The sequence below is a fragment of the Erpetoichthys calabaricus genome, chromosome 6, assembly GCF_900747795.2.
Source record: "Erpetoichthys calabaricus chromosome 6, fErpCal1.3, whole genome shotgun sequence".
Taxonomy (NCBI): Eukaryota; Metazoa; Chordata; class Cladistia; order Polypteriformes; family Polypteridae; genus Erpetoichthys; species Erpetoichthys calabaricus.
Window position 1 is genome coordinate 147860774 of NC_041399.2, and position 21640 is coordinate 147882413.

Below are 21640 nucleotides of genomic sequence, written 5' to 3' on the forward strand. Positions count from 1 at the left end.
TGATTATTCTGTCACACCCTAGCATTAAAATCCCCAAGCAAGAACATCTTGCCACTCTTGGGGATCTGGCACAGGGCATCATCCAGTGAGTAGTAGAAGCAGTCCTTTACCTCAATATTACATGAAAAGGTTGGTGCATAAACACTGAGAAGTGTGCCGAAGCGGTACCCTGGGGGATATGGAGGATCATTAGTCTTTCACTTTCACCTGCCAACAGATGTTTCAGGGAGTCTCGGCAGGAGTGCACTCTTAATGGCCATTCCAAATGTGACGCCTGGCCTTCACACCAAAGAGTTCAATCTTTGTCTCATCAAACCAGAGAATTTTCCTTCTCATGGTCCGAGAGTCCTTCAGGTGCCTTTTGGCAAACTCCAGGCGGGCTGCCATGTGCCTTTTACTAAGGAGTGGCTTCCATCTGGCCACTCTACCATACAGGCCTGATTGGTGGATTGCTGCAGAGATGGTTGTCCTTCTGGAAGGTTCTCCTCTCTCCACAGAGGACCTCCAGAGCTCTGACAGAGTGACCATCGGGTTCTTGGTCACCTCCCTGACTAAGGCCCTTCTCCCCGGATCTCTCAGTTTAGATGGCCGGCCAGCTCTAGGAAGAGTCCTGGTGGTTTCGAACTTCTTCCATTTACGGATGATGGAGGCCACTGTGCTCATTGGGACCTTCAAAGCAGCAGAAGTTTTTCTGTAACCTTCCCCAGATTTGTGCCTCGAGACAATCCTGTCTCGGAGGTCTACAGACAATTCCTTTGACTTCATGCTTGGTTTGTGCTCTGACATGAACTGTCAACTGTGGGACTTTATATAGACAGGTGTGTGCCTTTCCAAATCATGTCCAATCAACTGAATTTACCACAGGTGGACTCCAGTTAAGCTGCAGAAACATCTCAAGGATGATCAGGGGAAACAGGATGCACCTGAGCTCAATTTTGAGCTTCATGGCAAAGGCTGTGAATACATATGTACATGTGCTTTCTCAGTTTTTTTTATTTTTAAAAAATTTGCAAAAACCTCAAGTAAACTTTTTTCACATTGTCATTATGGGGTGTTGTGTGTAGAATTCTGAGGAAAAAAATGAATTTAATCCATTTTGGAATAAGGCTGTAACATAACAAAATGTGGAAAAAGTGATGTGCTGTGAATACTTTCCGGATGCACTGTATATACACACACATACATACATACATACATACATACATACATACATACACACACACACACACACACACACACACACACACAAACACCCCCTATCAATATTAATCAATTATAAATGAAATAAGTCAAGCAGTTCAGTTTATAGAAACTGTGATCACAAGGTTAATTCTAGTATGCTATAATGTGATGTTATAAATCATCAATCATTAAATTCAAACATGTATTAATTTAGTTAAAACATGACAAAGATACACTTTTACAGTACAAAAATCAAGGACCACATTTTACCCAATACTACATTAGAACTTATAGATTAAACTAAAAAGACAAAAACAATACTCTTTATAAATACTGAAAAACTGAAAAAGAAAAGACAGAAAACTATAGCTGTTAAATACCTTTATCCTTCTTAAAGTCCAAAGCATCTTCTTTATCTGTTACTATTTCCTTCATATTAATGATGCTCTTGTGGTTAAGCTGCCGCAGGATTTTGATTTCCCTAATAGCTGTGATAGGAAATCCTTCTTTCTCATTATCTAAGCGGACTTTTTTCAGTGCAACCATTTCACCTGGTGGGGAGATAGCGGTTATTTGGTATAGAATTCATGTAATTGCAGACAAATTAAAGTTTTTATTTGGAATGGGGAAAAGGTTGGAGGAGAGGATACTTAAAAAAAAAAAAAAAAAAATGTAAAATTTGTAGATCAATAACCATACATAATATTCATACTCATTTAATTCTGACAGGCTGTTGTCAGAGTGGACACCAAGGTACACAAGTTTAAAGCACACTGCACATTTTAGCAAGACCTTTCAGGTGTTTTAAAGTTACTATTCAATTAGTGATAATTTAACATGTTTTTTAATTAAACTAAAATTATAATTCATTAAAGAACATAGACTAAAATTCAATAAAACAAATATCTTAAATTACCTCTCACTTAGTTTCTTTTTTTGTGAGATGGCATATTTCATTTATTTTTAGCTGTTCCTTACCTGTATCCTTGTCTTTTGCCTTATAAACTTGCCCATAAGTGCCTTCTCCAGTTATTCCAATAATTTCAAACTTGTCCACACACCTTTTACCCCAGTCAATCTCTGCTTCCTTTATTTCTCCAAAACGGGGACCACAAATTCTGTAAAATAACATTAAAGTTGCATTAAGAGGGGTTAGGGTTACTCTTATCTTTGATAGATTGTTGGCATATTAGTACTCTTATGACCCTTTACAGAAAGGCAGTGTTAAAAGGAAGATTAATCTTTCCATAACAAAATAATTCAATAAATTCAAATTATTACATTTATCACTATAAACAGTAATATTGGTGAATGATTTACAGTAGAAGTCAGACGTTTACATACACTTAAGGTGAATTGAAACTCACTTTCTAACCCCTCCACATATTTTAAACTAAAAATTATAACTTTGGCATAACTTTAATACAATTACTTTGTGCAGGGCAAAAAGAATTTTTTTCAACAATGTTTACAGACAGATTATTTTAAGTTTTATTGACAATATCACAATTCCAGTCAGTCACAAGTTTACATACACTTTGTTAATATCTGGTAGCACTACCTGTATAGTGTTTAACTTGAGCCAAACAGTTTGGGTAGCCTTCCACAAGCTTTTACAAGTTGTCTATTCCTCCAGACAGACCTGTTGCCACAACTGGAGATATGCTTGGGGTCATTGTCCATTTGGAAGAACCATTTGTGACTGAGCCTCAACTTGTGACTGAGCTGAGCTCTTGAAATGCTACTGCAGTGTATCTATATAAATTTTCCTTCCTCATGATGCCATCTATTTTGTGAACTGCACCAGTCCCTCCTGCAGCAAAGCACCCTCACAACATGATGATCCAACCTCCATGCTTGACAGCTGCCATGGTGTTCTTTGGCTTGCAAGCCTCACCATTTTTCCTCCAAAAATAACGCTGGTCATTATGGCCAAACAGTTTGATCTTGGATTCATCAGACCAGAGGACAGTTCACCAGAAGGTAAGATCTTTGTCCCCAGTTGCCATTGCAAACTGAGGTCTGACTTTTTATCACAGCTTTGGAGAAGTAGCTTCTTCCTTGCGGAGTAGCCTTTCAGGTTATGTCAATATAGCACTTGTTTATTTGTTCTTTTCTGTCCTCCCTGGCCATCAGACCTTACTTTATTCTTTGTTAATTAGCATTGTCTAATTTTATTTTTATATTTTTTCTTTCTTCATCTTGTAAAGGACTTTGAGCTACATCATTTATATGAAAACATGCTATATAAATTTCACTGTGAATATACATACTTGTTTACCTGTTTCCTCTAGAATCTTCACAAGGTCCTTTGCAGTTGTTCAGCGAATGATTTGTGCTTTTAATGCCAAAGTACATTCTTCTCTAGAAAGAATGCATCTCCATCCTGAGCGGTATTAGAGCTGTATGTTCCCATGGTGTTACTTGCGTATTATTGTTTGTACAGATGAACATGTAAACTTCAAGGGTTTGGAAAATGTTCCCAAGGATGAACCAGATTTGTGGAGGTCCACAGTTTTTTTTTTTGCTGCTCGCCGGTAACTTTTTCATGATTAAGTTATGATCTAACGGACTAAGCAACTGTTTTCATTTTGGGCAGATTTATTCATTGAGTTTTATTTTTCAGTCATTTAAAGCTAGACTGATTTCTAGCTCGACTGGTGATTTGACTGTGTATGGACTATTTTCAGCCTAACCCTGCTTTGAGACTGCTTCGAGTCTTACCTGGCTCTATTCTCCGGACATCTGAGTTGTCTGCATCTTCGCTTACAATGTGGACCAATAGGATATTTACTTGGTTCGTGTTTGTTTGATCCCTCCTGTCGCTCACTATCCAACCTGCGACAGGCCTGCTTCATTACTCAGCTGTTGAGCACCTCCGACTGCACTTCCACCTGTCCGAGCCTCCGCTGACTAGGCTGTATCTCCATCCGGACATCGTATTCCTCGCCCGTCGGACATACATCCACTGTGGGTCCCAATGAAGTCTCCAGGCTGACACTTTGAAAATAATAAACTCCATCTGGTCCAGTTCTCGACGTTCTCCACATAACTTAGGCAGAGTCGCTGAGCAGTGTGTTAGCCAACCTAACCTGGTCGGCTAACACCTTTGCTAAATGCGATAACGCCATTGTCAACTTCGGTCTGCTGAACATCCGCTCACTTACGAGCAAGGGGCATCTCATCCACGATCTCCTCACTGATTGTAAGTTTGACTTTTTTTGTCTAACCGAGACATGGCAACAACCTCATGACTTTTCCCAACTTAACGAATCCACACCCCCGGGGTTTTTTTACATCTGTCAACTCCGTGGCTGTGGCCGGGGAGGAGGTCTCGTGATATTGTATCGTGAGAAGTGGAAAGTCCTGTCATTGTCTGTTCCTGCCTTCAGTGCTTTTGAATCTCCTGTGTGTCAATTAACTGGACCTATTCCTACTTTTATTTTAACTGTTTACCATCCCCGTAAATCAAATAATGACTTTCTGAATGACTTTGCCGTTTTTCTTACACACGTATCTACTATTTCAAACATAATACTTCTGGGGGATTTCAACATATGGATAATATCAATGTCCCTATTACTAGAGACTTTACATCCTGCCTTAAGAGTTTTGGATTCCAGCAGAATACTGATGTTTCCACTCATTTCAAAGGACATATCTTGGACTTGATTTACTGTTCTGGAGTTAACCCACTCAATTGTACTGCAGATGAACTCCCCATAACTGATCATTTTATTACATTCAATGTTAAACTTGCACTTTCCAATACTAAGCTTTCCCGTCTCATGTCTTTCCGTAATATTAAGAATATTAACTTAGACTCTCTTTCTTCTAGTATTGATTCCCTTAAGGATATTCATAATTTATCCACTCCTGAAGAACTGCTCTCACACTATAACACTGGACTTAATAGTATTCTTAACTCTTTCACTCCGTTAAAAAACTAGATCTGTTTCTTTCTCCTTTTCTGCTCCCTGGTTCACACCTGAACTTTGGCTTTTGAAAGCCAAAGGCCGGCAACTTGAACGGTTGTATAAAAAAATTGGACTCTTTGTTCACAAATAGATGTACAAAAACCATACACTTTAGTACAAGGACTGTATTGCCCAAACTAAATGTAACTAATATACTCACATTATTTCTTCCAATTAAGGCAACACCAAGTCATTGTTTTCCCTGCGTAATAATATCACACAATCCCCGGATTCTTTACCTTCTCACCTTTACTCAACTGATTTTTGCAATTCCCTTATGTCCTTTTTAAATGAAAAAATCCAGAAGATACACCAGTCACTGGGTATGGATTCCTCCAGTACTTCATTTGAATTTCACCCATTAACTCACCCATTTTCCTCTTTTCAGCTTCCTACTGTCTCAGAAATCTCAGATCTTGTCTGTAAGTCTAAGCCATCCACCTGTCCACTGGACCCCCTCCCTACAGTTCTGGTCAAAGCTTGCCTCCCCTCTCTGGTCTCTCTTATTTCTGCTATAATCCACTCTTCTCTCACTACTGGTACTGTTCCTTCATCTTTTAAAACTGCTGCAATAACCCCAATACTGAAAAAACTTGGTGCCGATCCGACTAATTTCAGTAATTGCCATCCTATTTCTAATCTAGACTTCATTTCCAAAATTCTTGAAAAAATAGTGGGTATTCAACTTCATTCTCATTTATCTCAAAATAATCTGTATGAACATTTCCAGTCTGGTTTTCGCCCCCCTCCATAGTACAGAAACTGCACTTATCAAAATTACTAACAACCTCTTTATGGGAGCCGATTCTGGCTTACTCACTATTCTCATCATTCTTGATCTGAGTGCAGCCTTTGACTCTATTTGTCACAGTACTCTTCTTAATAGATTATCTTCGATTGGCATTACCCACACACCACTAGACTGGTTCAGATCCTACCTCTCAGGCCGCACTCAGTTTGTTCAGCTTAAAACTTTCAAATCCCAACCCCCTGCTGTTACTTCAGGTGTGCCCCAGAGCTCTGTCCTGGGGCCCCTCCTTTTCATTATTTACCTCCTTCCCCTTGGAAATACCTTTCGTAAATATAACATTAGCTTCCACTGTTATGCTGATGACACCCAGCGCTCTCTCACTAGCAACCCTTTTCCTTTCCATCCTCCTCGCTTATTGATTGCATAGCAGAAATCAAATCCTGGTTTTCTTCAAATTTTCTTAAATTAAATACAGTAATCCCTCGCTATATTGCGCTTCGACTTTCGCGGCTTTACTCTATCGCGGATTTTATATGTAAGCATATCTAAATATATAACGCGGATTTTTCGCTGCTTTGCGGGTTTCTGCGGACAATGGGTCTTTTTACTTCTGGTACTTGCTTCCTCAGTTGGTTTGCCCAGTTGATTTCATACAAGAGATGCTATTGGTGAATGGCTGAGAAGCTACCCAATCAGAGAACGCAGTTAAGTTCCTGTGTGCTGCTGATTGGCTCAGCGACGGAGTGTTGCATTAACCAGGAAGTCTCATCTCACTCATTCAGCATTAACGTGCTCCTGCTACTGCTTCGGGGGCTGTGTCCAAGCGCCAACAGAAGATGCAAATGATTGCAGAAAAGGTAAAAGTTTTGGATATGTTGAATGAAGGGAACAGCTACACCGCTGCAGGACACTATTACAGCATCAATGAGTCCACGATTCTTTTTATTTAAAAAGGAGGAAAAGCATATAAGATCTACGGCCGCAGTGTCCTTTAACCAGGGCGCAAAACGAGTTGCAAGTGGACGTGATAAGGCAGTAGTCCGGATGGAATCTGCTTTAGGGATTTGGATTGAAGAGTGCTGGAAGAAGAACAACGGCGGTGCTACACAGTGGCCTGAAGAGGCTCCTTTAGAAGAGCTGTAACGCTATCCTTTGTTGTGCAGTAAAATTAAACTCATTGTTATCGGACAAGTCGTCGTGTCATTGTTGGTGAGTAACCATAATTAATTATCTACGTACAGTACTTATTAAATGTACATAGTTTAGTGTCACTGTACACACATTTTACTGTATACAATTTTTCTTGCATTGTACGTATTTATTGCTGGTGGCCTGTCTGTCGTAATGGCTGTAACATATGTGATATCGGAGACGCTCGATATCTTTAAAATAATATTTAGGTTTTACTGTATATAAACGGTGTTTACATACATAATTTCAACTAATCTTACCTAATATCTAAGAGAATACAAAGGGTTTATGCTGTATAATTGTGCGGGAAATGTTTATAATAGTGTGGGAGAGTTTATAAGGGCTTAAAATATATAAAAATAACCATATGAACATATGGTTTCTACTTCGTGGATTTTCAACTTTTGTGGGGGGTTCTGGAACGCAACCCCCGCGATGGAGGAGGGATTACTGTAGTGACAATCTGAGGTTCTCCTCATATGTACAAAATCAACATTATCCAAAATTGATAATTGTTCCTTTGTTATTGATAATTCCTTGGTCTCCCCTACCCCACAGGTTAACAGTCTGGGTGTCATCCTGGACAGTACTTCATCTTTTCAGTCCCACATCAATAACATCTCCCGATCTGCACATTTCCACTTGCATAACATTAATTGTATTCGCCACCCCTCACTCCACTACTATTCCTTGTTCATAGCATTGTCACTTCTCGTCTGGATTATTGCAATTCCCTTTTCTTTGGTTTTTCTCGCAAATCTCTTTATAAGCTTCAAATGGTCCAGAACTCAGCTGCCCGCATCATTACTAGAACCCTCTCTATTCACCATATCACTCCCATCTTGCAGCAGCTTCACTGGCTTCCAGTTAAGTTCTGCATTCAATTCAAAATTATTCTGTTACCATTTAAGGCTATCCACAACCCTGCCCCTCCATATCCATCTTACCTCCACCATGTTGCCATTCCCTCCTGTACCCTTAAGATCCTCTTGCTCCATTCACTTGACTGTCCCCTTCATCCGTCTTACTAGCATGGGGAGCAAAGCATTCAGTTGCTCTGGAACTCACTACCCTCTGATCTTAGAAATACTGAATTATTTTCACTTTTCAAATCTAAACTTAAAACTCATTTGTTTAAGGCTGCTTTTTCTCTTTGATTACAATTGCTCTGTCTGATTTTAATTTTTTGTATTTTAGTTTTGTTTATAATGTGTTTAATCTATTGTTCTGTGTCCTTGAGTGTTTAGAAAGGCCCCTACGAATAAATAAAATGTATTATTATTATATTTTATATTGTCTATATTGCAGTTCAACACTCAGCAAAGATCAGCTTCTTGATCTTAAAGAAACTATCAGGATAGCCAGATCTAGAATGACAAACTTAATTCTAAATAGACCAGCCTTACAAATGGTTGTGTCCCCTGTTCAATAAAATTTTATTATTATCTGTTATTATCTGGATTCTGATCATTGAAAAACAAGGTTTAGTAATAATAATGTTGCAGTGCATTTTATCCAACAAATAAAACCAAGATGTTATTATTCTAAATTTCATCCACAATCCACACAATAAAAAATATTTGAAGACTTAAAAACATCACACAAAGATTTACAATTAGATATGGGTTGTGCGTCCATGAATTACAAACAACAATCATCTTAAATAGACTTACTTTGGCCTTCGTTTTAATACTGCTGTAGCGGATGCTTTTTTATCCTCCTGAATGTTTGGAGAAGAGGAGTCTGCTCCTGGAAGTTCAGGCGGCAGAGGAAGATCATTGAGTATGTGACGAGGTTTCCTTTCTGACGTCTTTTTTGCAGGCTTTAAATTAAGGCTTTCTTTGGAGCTGCTGAAAAGAGGAACAAAACCCTGTTTTAAAATAATAACTTTCATGAACCTTCAAAGGTTGTTCTAGTTGCAAAACAAACTTAATAGCAATAGAAATGCTCATATATCCTGTAGTATTCAAACATCTTACTATTATTTTGAAATCCATAAAATCACCACATACTACTTACTCTAAAGCACAGATACTGCACAACTATGTCTACAGTTACACTTGAGTAACCATGAAATAATAGTACTAAGTAATTGTTTAAAACCAGAAATATGTATATAATGGTGTTAGAAATCTAAAACAATTTCAATATTGCATTTGTTACATAATGCCAGTTAACTAGTATGTCACTTCATTAACCTTTTATTAGCAATTATGCTAATAGCTGAGTGTCTGATTACTGTAAGTACTGTATAGGAAGCCTGGGCAAAAAGTTTACAATTTTGGAAGACATAAAGCAAAGTTTCCTCAGTTAAGTGAGGAAAAAGACAACCTATAAAATTACTTTAATAAATGAAGGTCAATCTTTCAAGTTCCACTGTAAGAATTTTTCAAGCGTCTGTAACTTCTACGGCCAATACTATAAAAAATATAAAGAAACTAGCATTTATGACTGAAAAATGTCAGGCAAGTCAAAAGTGACCTCATAATATGAGAATAAGTTCACTAGAATCACACGTATGCAAAATTGGCAATTATTTAATAAATACAAGGCAGTTTGAAGCACAGATATTTCAACATAAACTATTCAGAACAGAATTGTATGAAATAACCCCGTCAAGAAAAACTATATTAAAGAAACAATTGTTAAGAGTGCTGAATAACACTAAAAGTCTTGCCCAAGTCAAAAAATAAAAACTAGAATTTCAACATATATGATAAGTAAAAACATTTCAGTATTTGGGTTTGGGATCAATCGTGGAGAACCAAGTGTCACGCTTTGGGGTTACGTTGCGGACAATAAGAACTGTTGATCTTTACCAAATCTGTGATCACCTCCACCAGCATAGCTATGGTGTCATATTGAAAAGACATTCAATTCCACAAGACTATGGGTAGTTGTCTAGTTCTTTATTCTTTGACAAAACAACAAAAACATGATTCAAAGCTGTGTAAAAGACCACGTAGGACTAATGAACTGACCTATCCAATTCACAGACCTCACTCACACTGAAATGTGTATTAGAGGACCCAGACATAAGAGTGAAAGCAATAGACATCTACGAGATATTGCAGAAGAACTGTAGCTAAGTTTCCATCCAGTTTTTTGCGACGTTTTGTTATCGACAAACAGAATATACGTAAAAAAAATGTGCGAAATTTGCTGTCTCCAGCCTGTTTCCATCAAACTGGCTTTTTATCGATAAAATGGTGTGCGTGGTGACGTCATCCCCCCCAAAACGAACTGTCGCATAACTTTTGTTGTATCGCGAAAAAAATCTGCCCTTGAGCCGTTTCCATACATAATTTTGTGTATGTCGCAAATTATCTACCTTTTGTTTTCCACGTTACACCCCCTCCACTAAACAAAGAAACAAAGAAATGGAGAGATTATTCAGACAGTTTTTTGAAATTTGCCAGCTTACTGTTATTTCAGTTTCACAAATAATTGGAATTGTACATAATATCCGAAGACGACAGCAGAATGAAGCAGTTGCTTGTCTGATAGCCCTAGAGCTCGAAGAAAGTACCCCAGTGCGACGAAGCCCACGGGTATGGGAGAGACGACGTTATAAGACCTTCTGGGAGGAGGTGGTGGAGAGACACTTCACAGAAAATCTCTGGCTGCAACATTTTATGACACGGCCAACGTTTGAGATGTTGTGTGGATTCATCAGTCCTGATGTTGCGCCCATCACAGGTTGCCACCGACCACCGGTTCCAACCCAAAAGCGGATTGCCATCGCCCTTTACAAGCTGGCAACCTGCGCCGAGTATAGAGTAGTTGGAGAAACTTTCGGGGTTAGTAAAACTACCGTCCATCGATGTGTATATGCTGTGTGCACCGCTATTAAAGAAAAATTAATGCGGCGTTATATCAGACTTCCGACTGTAGCGGAGGCCAATGAAATTGCATACCGCAATTCCTTGGTGCATCTTGTGCCACAGATTTACGGTGCGCTGGATGGCACGCATGTGTCTATTCTTCCCCCGACGGAAGGCTACCGCGATTACATTAATCGCAAAGGGTGGCCATCTATTGTTCTCCAGGCCCTTGTTGATGACAGGTGCATGATACGAGACATTTGCGTTGGCACTCCTGGAAGTGCCCATGATGCAGCTGTGTTTGCTGCATCGGATCTGTACAGGTGAGCCTACCTTTCAACATCCCTTCACAGTGCGATAACAACTGAATTAACCTGCTTCCCTTAAGGTTTTTAATTAAAACTGAAATTTGAATTAATACAAAATAACGACGTTTAATCAAAAAAAAAACTCTCTTCATCAGACCATGCGAACCGCTCCGCCATTCTCGTTTTGATTGCACGTGATGAAAATGTGACACATTTATTTGCGTTAAAGCCCTTTTTTTTTTCCAATGTAGTTTTTGCGACATCTGAAGTATCGATATGGAATTTATGCGCTAAAGTTAAACGGAAAAATATTATGTCGACATGTACAACATTTTATCGATAATTAGCATTTCCATCCGCTATATCGGTAAAAAAATTGAAGCGCTAAATATTTTTTCGCAAAAACTCCTTGGATGGAAACCTGGCTTGTGACGACTTGTTGAATGATTTCCTGTTATAACACAATGCCTCATGTCTGTGAGGCTTTTACTAATGTGAAGGGAAGCTATTTTAAGGAATCTGCAATTTAAACACACTTTTCTATTTCCTTAAAATTTACTTTTATATTCCTATAATTTGTTTCATATATAATAGCTTTCTTTTTAAATTTACGGGTATTTAAAAAAAACTGCAGGTAAAATACTGCCAGTTATTAAATAAAAATTTCAGCAACTGTACTCAAACTTCTGACCGGCTAGTATTTTTTCAATATATACAATTATAGGCCCAAAGATTTTGCTCTAGAAAATGTAAAAAAAATGTTATTCTATCACTACTTTGAAATGTCTCTTTAAAAACGAGAATGGTTTTCGGATGATTGACATTTAAAAAAGAAAACACAAACTTGTTTTCAGTCCAGTATTAATACATAAACTATATGTTATTTTAAGAGGTTTTAATACAATATTGTAAAGTAACATTGATAAGTGATTAACTAACACCACATTCTAGAATCAAAAACAAAGTTCCCTTTTACAAGAAATTGAGAGAAACATTTCAAACAAAACAGCCATGCTTTTATTATTTATCCAAAATGTTTCTTTCACAATACTGAATAATAAAATGAAAGAAGCACTGTAGAAATGTTACTTTTATGTTTAATTTAAACACAATAAACCACACTGCTGGGTTCAAAATTACTGAGACTTGGAAGTATAAATGATTTGGTACAGTTTACAATGTTCAAACACTGTTAAGTAAAGGTTGACAGTATGTGTAAACCTTCTATTTGCAATTACTCATTGTTAAACCCAATTAATGCAGTTCAGAATCACAGGAAGCCAAAGCTAGTCTCTGCAGCACTGGGTATAAGTAAGGAAACAACCATGCACATAACACCAGTTAAAGGCCCACTCAGACTCTTGCACTGACACAGAGAAGCCAATTTGGATTTGCCAATTAACCTAACATGCATGTCTTTGGGGATGTGGGGAAAAAATCCATGCAGACAGGAAGAATGTGTAAATTCCACAAAAACAACATCTAGGCTATCAAGAAAATGAACCAACTTGACACAGTATCAAATATTCTGCACAAGTCATGATTTGGGTCAGAAATGAAGTGGCAATGCTGAAAGTTTAACAAACAAAAGTTAACATATTAAATTTTAGTTTAGATAAAATATTGTGCCGACCAAAATGTTCAAAATACACAGTACAAGGTTTGTCTTTTACAGCCGACACTATATTAAACAGCCATTTTTTGCTCTAGATTCTCAAATTAAAGGTAATATAAAAATTAGCTTAAAAAAAGATCGCCAATTGTGACCAAAAATGAAATAAGCAGGAAGAAAATGAAATTTAAAAAGTAATCATTTAATAAAGTTTGCTCCACACATATACAGTGGGGCAAAAAAGTATTTAGTCAGCCACCAATTGTGCAAGTTCTTCCACTTAAAAAAAGATGAGAGAGGCCTGTAATTTTCATCATAGGTATACCTCAACTATGAGAGACAAAATGAGAAAAAAAATCCAGAAAATCACATTGTCTGATTTTTGAAGAATTTATTTGCAAATTATGGTGGAAAAAAAGTATTTGGTCAATAACAAAAGTTCATCTCAATACTTTGTTATATACCCTTTGTTGGCAATGACAGAGGTCAAATGTTTTCTGTAAGTCTTCACAAGGTTTTCACATACTGTTGCTGGTATTTTGGCCCATTCCTCCATGCAGATCTCCTCTAGAGCAATGATGTTTTGGGGCTGTCGCTGGGCAACACGGACTTTCAACTCCCTCCAAAGATTTTCTATGGGTTTGAGATCTGGAGACTGGCTAGGCCACTCCAAGCCCTTGAAATGCTTCTTACGAAGCCACTCCTTCGTTACCCGGGCGGTGTGTTTGGGGTCATTGTCATGCTGAAAGACCTAGCCACGTTTCATCTTCAATGCCCTTGCTGATGGAAAGAGTTTTTCACTCAAAATCTGACGATACATGGCCCCATTCATTCTTTCCTTTACACGGATCAGTCGTCCTGGTCCCCTGATGTTTCCACCCCCATGCTTTACAGCAGGTATGGTGTTCTTTGGATGCAACTCAAATAAATTCTTTAAAAATCAGACAATGTGATTTTCTGGATTTTTTTTTCTCATTTTGTCTCTCATAGTTGAGGTATACCTATGATGAAAATTACAGGCCTCTCTCATCTTTTTAAGTGGGAGAACTTGCACAATTGGTGTACATACATATATATATATATATATGTATATATACACATACATATACACATACATACATATACATATATATATATATATATATATATATATACACATATACATATATATATACATATATATATATACATATATATACATATACATACATATACACACACATATATATACATACATATACACATATACATATATATACACATATACACATATACACACATATACACATATACATATATATACACATATACACATATACATATATATATATACATACATACATATACATACATACATACATACACACACATATATACAATTTACAGATTGCTACTAGGCTTTCCAGGATGTGTCCGTTTGCCCGAAAGACAGTAAAGTTAGGCTGAGATGTGCAAAAACCTATTCTTTTCACTGTCTTATGCCATTGTTTTCCTTATAGTTTGAAAGGCCATCATGTGCATTAGGGCCATGTAACATAACGTAACATTTCCAGTCATTTTCATCTGCATGCTTACGTCACATAATCTCATAATTTCACGAGTTGGGCATAGTCGCAGAACATTCACATGACCACCAGGCAGGTACTTTAACATACCCAGTGACTCAGTCCAAATAGTCTGCAAATCACCCCAACAAACTCAAACAGGTCTAATTTTGTCCTAAGTTACAAGGGTGGACTCTGTGTGAGAGCTGAGAACCAATAAACATTCACCTGAAAATACAATGCATATAATGCAACGATGAGGAATAAGGAATATGGGTGTTTTGGACCTCACAAAGAGAATAGAGACTCATTTGCCTGGTGTCTTGTTTTTACACAAAACAATAAAATGGGGAAAAAAAAGAAAATGCTGAGATTGCAACTGAACTATCTGTACCTTCATACATTTTTCACGGGTTCTGGCTCCATCAAGGAGCAGGTTCCCGGCTGTCAGAAAAAGGGGCAAGCAAAAGAAACTTTGGAAATGTGGAACTGTGCTAGAAAGTCATCACACAGTAGCAGAGGTGGGTAGTAACGAGTTATATTTACTCCGTTACATTTACATGAGTAACTTCTAAGAGTAGTTTTACTGCACCATACTTTTTACTTGAGTACATTTGTGAAGAAGAAACGCTACTCTTACTCCGCTACATTGGGCAACACTCGAATCGTTACTTTATTTCCATTATATACATTATATTTTTGTCCGAGAGAAGTCGCCAGTGGATCTACTGCATGACTGTTTCACCAATCAGACGTAACAACAATAATCACATGACTCCGTTTCACCAATCAAACATAGCCATGCAGTCACATGCAAACATGTACGTACACAAACTGCTTTGTTCTAATGTTATTTTCTATCAGCTGTGCTATTTGGAGGGCAAGTGTGTGACGATGCCGGACCCTACAGACTCTTTTCTTTTCTCCCTTTTTTTTGATTCCCCCTTCTTTTTTTTGTGCCGACCTGTATATATACACTCCCATCTCCGTGGGCCTTAATCACACGCTGCAGAAAGCCAATGAAGCAATTGAGAACGATCGCACCCACACATGTGACTCACTCCAACTACCTTATTAACTCCTCGCAGTCATGCAATTGCGCCTACAGAGAGTGACACAGCTTTATGGATTTGAAACTGGCTATTTTTTTTTTTTTTGGAAGCTGCGGACCCACTACACCACAAAGTGAATATACAGTATTATACTGTCAGTGTACAGTATATCTTGTCACTGTAAGTAGTTTGCACTGTTCAAACATACATGTTACCTACTGTAGGTATTGGCTTTAAAAGCTTTGTTGTGAAAAACTGAGATTTGGAACTTTGTGTTATCTTTATTTTGTAAAGATGTTATTGGTCCTCATTTTTTATTTTATTATTTGGAAATATCAGAATTTGCACATTATTTTATATTTTTGTCTGTCTTATTACAACATTTCTAAAAAATAAATCATTTATTATGTTCAAACAGTTACTCAGTACCTGAGTAGTCTTTTCACCAAATACTTTTTTACTTGAGTAATTTTTTAGATGACTACTTTTTACTTCTACTTGAGTAATATTATTTTGAAGGAACGCTACTCTTACTTGAGTACAATTTTTGGCTACTCTATCCACCTCTGCACAGTAGTCTGACATGCCAAGCAATATGTAGTTGGTTAACTTAACGTACTCAGTTGATGAGATCAACAGCGGCAGTTGTCAAGTTTGACACACCCTCCAACTAGAAGTCATGCCGACTTTGCATCACTTTTGTTTACAAAAAGGACTGCTTTTATCTTAAAGGAAGAATATGCTATTCTTAAACAAAGTCTGTTTTTGTGTAATGATGGGTGTTTTATTTCTTTTCCATTCAAACTATTCATGTCAGTTATTTTTTTTTTTATTAAACATTTTGTGTAATTCATTCCACACAAACATGGTTAAATTTGAAAAAAAGTTTTCTATCCACATAGGCATTTTCAAATAACTTTCTAAACGTTTATCATTCACTCTGAAATATCCAAAACACACAAATCTTTTTTTCCTGGGCATAGATGGTTAGTCAGCTTTGAGTGCCGAGTGTTTACAGAGCAAATCTGAAGAAAACAGAAATGTCAAAAGTACAAAGACTAAAAGACTTTCTGTGGACAGACGAAGAAATACAATTGCTTTTAAAAGGTCAAAATCAGGCATAAGAATAAGGCTGTGAAAAATATAGGCTGGAAGTCCTTCCAAAACAAATACAGTGACAATATTAAAGAGTGTTTAAAGGTACAGAACCCATGAACTGATGCAGAGAAGTAAGGAAAGGGCTATTCTCAGAGTTTAGATGAGACCACAGTGGACAAAGCTAAAGTCAATGCCTGGTCTCATGACAATCACATGACAGCATTTCTGAAAAGCTCAATTTTCTCCATCCACACTATAAGAGACCTGGCTTTTTCAAATTTATACGCTTTAGAGAACATTTTTAAAATGATGCATTTTTGATGGTCGAAAATGCGGTTACAGTGTGGATGGAAAGTCATCACACATCTGTGTCAGTGTGGAGTAGGTTTAAATTGTACATTACATTTACTTCATGCTCTGTTTCACAAAATTATTTCATCCCACTGGACCAAAAAGTCACCCTATAGTTAGAGTACTGTCAATTGATTGTTATTCAATCAAATTGGGCCGGAGTTAACAAACTAGTACTTTATACTAGCTCATAAAGTGATCGATAACAAGAGGTTTTGGGAAACACACGAAACATAACTCCTACATTACTTATATATATTGTAAGGCTACTTGATAATTGCAATTGTTAAGACATTTTCTAGAAGTATACTCTGGAATCCTAATGCTTATGAGCTTCACTTAGATTATTGTCCATATGGACGGGATGGGTCCTGAAATTTGATAGGCCGATTTTTGGATTGAATTTATTCAGAATGAAACCAGATAAAAATTAGAAATGATTCAAACAGTCACATTTTTCATTGGCTATTAGGTTCGTGTAAGAGGAACAACAACAAAACGAATTATTTTCATTGCTGTGTCAGTCAACCGCAATAGTAACAGCAAGCCTTAGAACAACTGTGTTCACTGATGTACCTATGGCTAGTTGAGCAAACTGAGCACAATTTGCTTTAATTATTTAAAAATGAATAAACAAAAATAATAAAAAAAATGGCACAATGGCATGAATGTTTCAGTACTGACAGTCAGATAAGTGCTAAAAATAACATTTACCACAGCAGAAAAAATGTTTGATTCCATTAGTGACTACTTTCAGGAAAACAAACACCAACACATGATTGTAAAAAAAAGAGAAAGAAAAATAATACATGCTTGTTCAAACACAGCAGATAATATTTACCTTGTAGCCTCCAGATCCTCAAGAAGCAGTGGAGGTAGAGGCAGAGGAGGCAGAGTAGAGGTTGGGGTAAAAACTGCCTTTTCTTTTTCCTTCACTACTGGAGCACTAACTACTGGGTGCTTTTTCTTTTCCTTTGCTGGCTTCAGTTGCTCTTTACTTCTTTCTTTGGAAGCCACAGCGGCAACTGCTCGTTTACTAGGCCTTTCCACAGGGGTCAAAACCTCACATGGAACCTCTACAGCTGGCACCTTTGTCTTCACAGGTTTCTCAGGTGGCGGGGAAGGTGGTCTTTCAGATTTGGTCTTCTTCAGCTCTTTAATATGATTGGCAGAAATAGGTTGGATTGCAGGAAGGGGAGTAGCAGTGATGCTAGTGCTCTTGGTGGGCGTGGATGCGCTGGAGTTCTTGGTTGCTGAACGTGCTGCCTCTGCTGCCTTAGCCTTTTTTTGTTTACTCAGTTCGGCTGCTAGGCTACTCTTAAAAGTGAGGGTACTTGGAGAGATGCTGGAGTGACGGCTACGTGACCGGGAATGCCGATGCCGGCTGCGTGAACGAGAATGCCTCGTGGAATATGGGCTACGGCTCACAGATTTTGCAGCTCTCCTGAAACAAACAGGGGGGTAAAAAGACAACAGGTAAGTTAGGAATAAACATTTATATTGCCTGTCAATAAAATAAAGTGTTCATGATTTAAAAACAATTGTTCTGAAATAATCTTATTTATGTATTTTTGGCATAAATACAGGTCACTTGCTATGTGTTTTACTTGATATGGCTTTCGTTGTTTCATATATTGTATATATACAGAATAGTATAGTATGTGTGTGTATAATATATATGTATATATATCCTCTTTAATAAAATCCCTGTGTGCGTCCAGGTGTCCGTGTGTGTGTGTCTGCTGGTGAACTGTGCATGCGCGGGGCACAGTGCGATGCGCGATATTAATGTCAGAGAAAGTTACTGGTGTTTTACGGAAATACAAACCAGTATTACTGCGAGAGGAAATTAAAGGTACACAATACAGTGACGCATATTACAGCCACATACAAGCCAGGATTACTGTCAGAGAAAATTAAAAGCATATTACCGACACGCACGCCTGTATTACCGCCAGAGAAAATTAAAGGTATATTACAGACGTACAAGACAGTATTACTGTCACAGAACATTAAGGACACACAATACACGGCGGCAGCCCACGAAGAACGGTCAGTTCAGCAAGTAAACATCAACAAAAGAAAGGATGAAAAACAAAGAAAAATACGACCAACAAAAAGAATGAGGTCAAAGTCCCTTGCCATTTAATATAGAGTGTTCCTACTAATATTTATGCACTACTGTTCTAGCGCCCGTTACTGTAACAGGCTTAATGACTAGTATATATATTATATATATATATATATATATTATATATATATATATATATATATATATATATATATATATATATATATACTGTATATATATATATTGTATATACACACACAATTTACTAAATTTATACTATATACTTAAATATATACTATATACTAAATATACTGTAATATATTTAGGACTAAATATATACTGTATAATATATTCATATAAACTATTTTGCAATCTCAGACTTTCAAAACACTTAACGGTAGTTATACAAGTAAAATTATTAGTGCATTTTAAAAAAGTGTATTTAACAAAGGTGATTTACAAGATCAATCTATTTTTGCTAATCTATACTATCTATACTAATAACAGGCAAAGCCCTCACTGACTGACTGACTGACTCATCACTAATTCTCCAACTTCCTGTGTAGGTAGAAGGTTGAAATTTGGCAGGCACATTCCTTACAGCTTACTTACAAAAGTTAGGCAGGTTTCATTTCGAAATTCTACGCATAATGGTCATAACTGGAACCTGTTTTTTGTCCATATACTCTAATGGAGGAGGCGGAGTCACGTATCGCGTCATCACGTATTACGCCTCCAACGTAATCACGTGAAGTGAAAACAAGGAAGAGATCTACAGCACGAGTCAAACGCGGGAACGAAGGTAAATGACATTAATTGTTGAGTGTCTTTTAATACTTTGTAAGCATACATATTAACAGATGTGCAGTTAAACTTGTGTATTTACGGGGTGATTTCTCAGGCTTAAAGCTCGAAGTGATCACTCGAGTGAAGGCAGCTTCACAAAAAAAACAGATCCTTAAACTGTTATTGGTATATTTTACCTCAGTTTTAAAAGGTTTTCTTTTCTTCTTAATAAAAATTTAAAAGCAGAACTTCGCTGGTGCGAACTGCGGGGATTTGAGCGACTGACGCATACAGACATATTCATGAGTGCAGGTACTTCGGAAAGAAAGCAACGTGTAAACCTAAAGTTTAAATTAAGTTCATAGACCTACAAAAGGTTGCCATTGATTTCAGGCAAGATTGCTTTTCTCCTGTACAACTATACGTTGCATTCTCAAGAGTGTGCTTGCACAGCTTGGTCATATTACAACCGGAGTGCTGAACTGACAACGTGATATACAAACAGAACAATCGTAAAAACAGGATTAAATAAAAAGGCTGCTTCCGTTGGCAAAGCAACGAAAAAGGAAGACCTTATATGACGTTCGTTTATAAAACAGCGGAGAGGCTGTGTGAAGTCAGCTTCACAAAAAAACAGATCCTTAACAAATTGTTTTTGGTAGATTTTCACTCCATTTAAAAAGGTTTTCTTCTTAATAAAAATTTAAAAGCAGTACTTCACCGCTGCAAAGCACGGGTAGGTAGGTAGTAAGATAGGTAGATAGATAGGTAGATAGATAGATATATATATATCTACATACATACACATCTATCTATGTGTATATATATGTAGATATGTAAATATGTATATGTATATATATGTGTCTGTATATATATATATATATATATATATATATATATATATATATATATATATATATATATATATATATGTGTGTGTGTGTGTGTGTGTGTGTGTGTGTATGTATATGTATGTGTATATATATCTATAATAATAAAAGGCAAAGCCCTCACTGACTGACTGACTGACTGACTCACTGACTGACTCATCACTAATTCTCCAACTTCCCGTGTAGGTGGAAGGCTGAAATTTGGCAGGCTCATTCCTTACAGCTTACTTACAAAAGTTAGGCAGTTTTCATTTCAAAATTATACGCGTAATGGTCATAACTGGAACCTCTTTTTTGTCCATATACTGTAATGGTAGGCAGCAAGATGGCCGTAGGAGACTGAGTTGCGTGTCGCGTCATCACGCCTCCCACGTAATCACGTGAACTGACTGTGAAGTCAGTACGTAGAAAAGAAGGAGGTGCCCCAAAGAGCGCAGAAGAAAACATTCATTACACAATTGACAAGGCAGCGAAACAATAAGAAGCGAGTGAGTGACGCATACAAGCATCTTCATAAGACACGAGGTATAAAAAAGCACGGTGTAAACCGTAAGTCTAAATTAACTTTATAGAAACGCTCCCGCTGCCGTTTGCAATACCATATTCGCGACATACAAGTTTAATGAGAAGACACGAGGTATAAAAAAGCACGGTGTAAACTGTAACCTTAACTTTATACAAACGCTCCCGCTGCCGTTTGCAATGCCATATTCGCGAGATACAACTTTAATGAGAAGACACGAGGTATAAACGACAGTTTGCATCACTTTGTAACAGAGTTAAAATTGCTGTAGCGAGAAACTTTTAACTGCCGGGTCTTAGCTAACATTAAATAAACCCGTAGACATCGCAATATCACACAAGAGAGTGGCTCACGTGAAGTGACTGAACGCAGCAGGAGTGATCACTTGCATTAATCAAACCTGTTCAAAAAACACATTACACAATTGATAAGGTAGGAAAAGAATATGAAACAAGGCACGGTATAAACCGTAACTTTAAG

General features: G+C 37.3%; 1 protein-coding gene across 2 annotated transcripts in view; it reads right to left on the reverse strand.

The window, feature by feature from the left end:
- cdk13 (cyclin-dependent kinase 13) overlaps positions 1-21640 on the reverse strand; it is a 94594-nt gene that overhangs the window by 39653 nt on the left and 33301 nt on the right. Inside the window, exons 2-5 of one of the 2 annotated variants that reach the window (XM_028803977.2) lie at positions 17732-18334; positions 8775-8948; positions 2161-2300; positions 1563-1733 (exon numbers count right to left, since the gene is read on the reverse strand). In XM_028803977.2, the coding sequence (XP_028659810.1) occupies positions 1563-1733; positions 2161-2300; positions 8775-8948; positions 17732-18334 (1088 nt within the window). Of the gene's footprint in view, positions 1-1562; positions 1734-2160; positions 2301-8774; positions 8952-17731; positions 18335-21640 lie in introns of both variants that reach the window. The other variant, XM_028803976.2, reaches the window with a different exon arrangement.